General features: G+C 38.2%; 1 protein-coding gene across 1 annotated transcript; it reads left to right on the top strand.

Moving 5' to 3' along the window:
* The first annotated feature begins 209 nt into the window (after positions 1–209).
* Positions 210–4,154, top strand: LOC136552498 (uncharacterized). The gene is made up of 5 exons (XM_066544074.1): positions 210–571; positions 746–832; positions 948–1,015; positions 1,131–1,324; positions 3,792–4,154. The coding sequence occupies exons 1-5, from the start codon at positions 387–389 to the stop codon at positions 3,864–3,866; spliced, it is 609 nt and encodes a 202-aa protein (XP_066400171.1). The 5' UTR covers positions 210–386; the 3' UTR covers positions 3,867–4,154.
* The last annotated feature ends 415 nt before the right edge of the window (positions 4,155–4,569 follow it).

The following is a 4,569-nucleotide window of genomic DNA, read 5'->3' as shown; positions in this document are numbered from 1 at the left end:
GAGGTACAAGCTAATTCAAAAAAAAAAAAAAAACGGGATAAAGATTCGCTTTGTGTGGCCTAGCCAAACCGTACCCAAAAAAACCAGAGCGTACTTCGGGTCTAGTCCTGGTTTTTTCAGGCTTGGTTTTCGGTCTCCCGGTTTTTTTCGGCTCACCTCTATATATCTCTTCTTGCTGTGTATCATCATTGGTTAGTTTCTCCGTTCATATATACTGCTAGCTGGTTCGGAGTGGTATAGATAGATTTCACGGCGAGGATTACCCAGAATTAGACAGCAACAGAAGCAGTTCTCTTCTCCAGGCAATAAACTAGTTACATACGTATCACCAAAGAGTAGCTTCTTCGGCGCTACAACCAAAACGAAGTATCATTTAAATCCCACACATGGCCGCGCTCTGTTCTTCGGTTGCTTCCCGAGGCTTGGCACTTCAGACCGCCCTTGTGGTTTCTCCTCCTCCTCGCCGCCGCGGGACTCCAGTGATCTCCGTATCACCTCATGCTCACCAGCAAAGTCTTATCGGCTCAACGACGAATTCTTCAGGCACGAGCCCGATCAAAAGAAGTACACGGTAAAATGCATCTCTCCCTTAAACCTCATCACAGTGACACAGTCACAGATCCTAGGATATATGCACTATCTAGCACCATATATGTCCTTTCAAGACTCTGTGTTTTAGTATCTTGTTTCTTTGCACACAGTAAGTTTCATGAACACATATAAAGTTTCGCTTGTTTTTGTTCAGAATTCGTGCAGTAGATCCAGCCTCTGCAAATTCGTCTGGCGGAAACCTCATAATCCCAATTCCCGACCTGCTTTCAGTTTTATCATGGTGAGTGTGACGAAAACAGATACTTGCTTGTTCATTTTTCAGATTCAGTTTCCAAATTTACTCGATCAATTTCCTTCTCGCGTTGCAAACCGGCCTATTTTCTCCGCTTTGTCAGGCCCTGGATGTTTGGTGCGGCCATAGCTGCAGCAGTACCTCTCTACAGAAGGTTCAGAACATTAGAAGGTATATATAAACACGGAGACGACACAGTGTCCACCACTTAATTTGTGACGAACGAAATCATCATCTTCTAGCATAGTATGCATATACTTTGCTGATAGCAAGTTTTGTGTAACAGATAACGTAGAGAAGGCGGCGGAGGCGGCGATCGAGGTGATCGACACGGTGGCGGAGGCGACCGAGAAGGTCGCCGACGAGGTTGCCGAAGCGCTCCCCGGCAATGAAACTCTGAAGCAGGCAGCCTCCAAGATTAAGGCGATCGCGGATGAGATCGAGGAAGATGCCGACAAAGCTGAGGCCCTAATTGAGAAGGTTGGTTTTACTACTTTAATTTTACCCAATTCCCATTATTACTGCAGCTGCTGGTAGTACGTGCTTCCATGATGGCTTGGTGGAGTAGTTTGGTACGATCATGGAGTACCAGTGGGGTCGTCGTTTTGACTATATATATGGCACATGTGAACATACAGCTACATTTATTTTGCCCGCCAAACTATTGATTGACAAGCAGGCTCACAAAGAAACAAAGGGCACTCGCTGCTCGTGAGCCCCCCTAAGCTATTCACCGTCAACTGCACAACGGCTATTGTGTTTGTTCAAACTTTTAAATTTTAGTCGTGGTCCCATCGAATGTTTAACACATGTATAGAGTATTAAATATAGACTAATTATAAAACTAAATACATAGATTGAGATTAATTTGCGAGACAAATTTTTAAAGCCTAATTAGTCAATGATTTGACAATGTGGTGCTACAGTAAACATGTGCTAATGATGGATTACTTAGGCTTAATAAATTCGTCTCGCGGATCATTGACAGATTCTGTAATTTATTTTTTTATTAGTATCCGAATACCCCATGTGACACCACATGTAACATCCGATGAGACACCTTTTAAACTTTAGTCCCGCCCCTTATTACTATTACTGTTACTATTTCCCGTTGTCATTCTTCTTCCTACTCTAGGAGGATCCGTAAAGAGAAGAGATATTGAAAAAAAAAAAGCTAAAGCCAAGCGAACAATTAATCCACTCGACCATGTAGACCAAATATGCATGCATACATTAGCAATAAATATATTTTTACAGTTTATCGACCATGAAAAATGTTCTCATAATATAACAATGATATTGAGAGTTTATTTTAAATTATATGAGACACTATGACAATAACTTTAGTAAGTTGTTAGGGCAACTCTAGAAGATTCTCTATATTCTTCCTAATTGTTAGAAATAGAGATTTTGATGAAACAAAATCCTCAAACAGCTTATCTAAATGGATATCTAAATATAGCCATCATCTATTTCGAATTTCTCGGGAGCCAAAGATGGACAACGGGGTTGACTCTCTAGAGTGCGCACAAGATATTGAAAAGTTATTCAATAATGGAAAGATATGGAAAGCAATTTTTATTCAAACGATTTTCCAAATGATGCATGATTTAGAGAATGACTGTAGAAAGACTTTTGGAGATGCCCTTACTTTGGGTAAGTTTGTACATTTTCAATAAAAAAATATGAAATATCAATATTGACAATTGAGTTTAAAACAATATATTTTCTTTATAAACAATACTACTACACATAAAATTCTTTGGTAAAGGAAGTTTAACATCTGGTGCTATGATGCATGCTGAAAACATGGTTTATGCCATTGTGGTAACTAATTGTGGAGACCTAGAATAGATTTTTAATAAAATATAAAAGGCAAAAATGAATAGAGATATAATAAGAGAGTTTGAACTTAACATATGAATGAAAGACTTGCAACAACTAATAAGATCAAAAGGTACAAAAACAAATATAGATTTATGATGTCACAACAAGAGATAAAAATGTGATATATAACTTGAGATAATAAGGTTTTGAAAAATACGCATTGAAACTCATGAGGTGCAATGCCAAGGATGAAATTACATATAGAGTAATTATTAAATTTATCACAAGCACAAATAAATTATTAATTAAGTATTCAAACGAGTATTGTGTTAGAAAATGAAGAGAGAGAGAGAGAGTAAAAAATAATCAATTTTGATTGGATGTATATGTTAAATTTATTTACATTACATACCCTAAATTTATTTACAAACTTTTAATTTGATACCTACTCGTAACACTCCACGTGCAAAACTACTTATATGGCCCAGCTCCGCACGTGGAACGGGCTTGCATACACGTAGCACCTCGCTTACACTTTCGTCCTCGCTTCGTATAAAAGGGTTAACACGGAGGTACTCCGTTTGAAACAATAAGGATTATAAGTTGGCCCTCACCCTCCTAAACTTCCAAGGTGATTTTAAACCCACCAACCACAACCACAACCACATATGTATATATGACACTTGGGCCACATGGGCCAACTTCACAACTACTGTAGACTACTAATGGGCTAGGGTATTACACTACTCTTTCCACTCCACATTATAAGTCATTTCAACTTTCTTAGAGAGTCCAAGCATCTCAAGTTTGATCAAAATTATAGAAAAAATTATAAGGATTTATGACATCAAATGCGTATACTATGATAATATAATTAATGACGATTATAATGGTACTTATTTGGTATCATAAATATTATTATTTTATTATATAAATTTAATCAAACTTAAAATGCTTTGACTTTCTAAGAAAGTTAGAATAACTTATAATTTGAGATGGGGGGAGTATTACTCCGTATATAGCATAAGATTCTAGACCATTCTAAAACATGGATTGATAGACTAGTTCTGTATAAATAAAGAGGATAATTGTTTCACTTCGCTGACATTACTATTGGCAGGTTGACGAGATAAAGAAAGAGGTGGATTCAATTATCGATCCTCTAATCGACAAGGTCACGAAGACCAAATCCTAGAGAAGGAGACCATGCAACTGGAGGAGACAATAATGCAAATAAAACAGCCAGTGAATTAATTTAAGAAACAAACACTACTAGCTAGTTGGGCAGTAACCAGAGGAAACTGCGGAGGCAACATGACAAAGTCTCGGTGTCATCGCCTATTTAATTATCTCATTCGATGCTTTCTAATCACGGCTTGTTCAGTTAAGTGACTCTAGCTACGAACTCCTCCTATGAGAGAGAGGACAAATTTCCTTGGATGTTTTATTATTGTCAAGTGCTTATGTGCTTGTGCAGTTGTGCTTCTACGGTCACTGACATCCTAAAAAAAAAGGGGGGATTGGCAGGAACGAAAATCCCTAAAAATTCGGTCCGAATTTTTTTAATTTTGCACAATTTTTAACTAAAATTTGAAAATCTAAACGAAAATCATCCGAACAAATAAAAACAAAATTACCACTAGATATATTTACTAGAGGTCACTGATAGAGCTGAGAAATCTCGATCTAAATTCCGAACCATGGCTGCGACTAGCGTGAAACGGTAAATTGGTAAATCCTGCTCCTTGTCCTTCTCGTTCACGATGCCATCATCAATTTTACAATGGGCCCATGGATCATTCACCGACGCGTAGGGGCGTGTAGTGTGCACTCGTCGCAATCGGCCGTCGGTGCCTCTACGCAAGTGGCAACTGTAGACGACAAGGGATCACAAGTTG

Source organism: Miscanthus floridulus, chromosome 4, assembly GCF_019320115.1.
Source record: "Miscanthus floridulus cultivar M001 chromosome 4, ASM1932011v1, whole genome shotgun sequence".
Lineage (NCBI taxonomy): Eukaryota > Viridiplantae > Streptophyta > Magnoliopsida > Poales > Poaceae > Miscanthus > Miscanthus floridulus.
The sequence above is the reverse complement of the archived record's forward strand: the minus strand, read 5'-3'. Positions and strand labels throughout refer to the sequence as shown.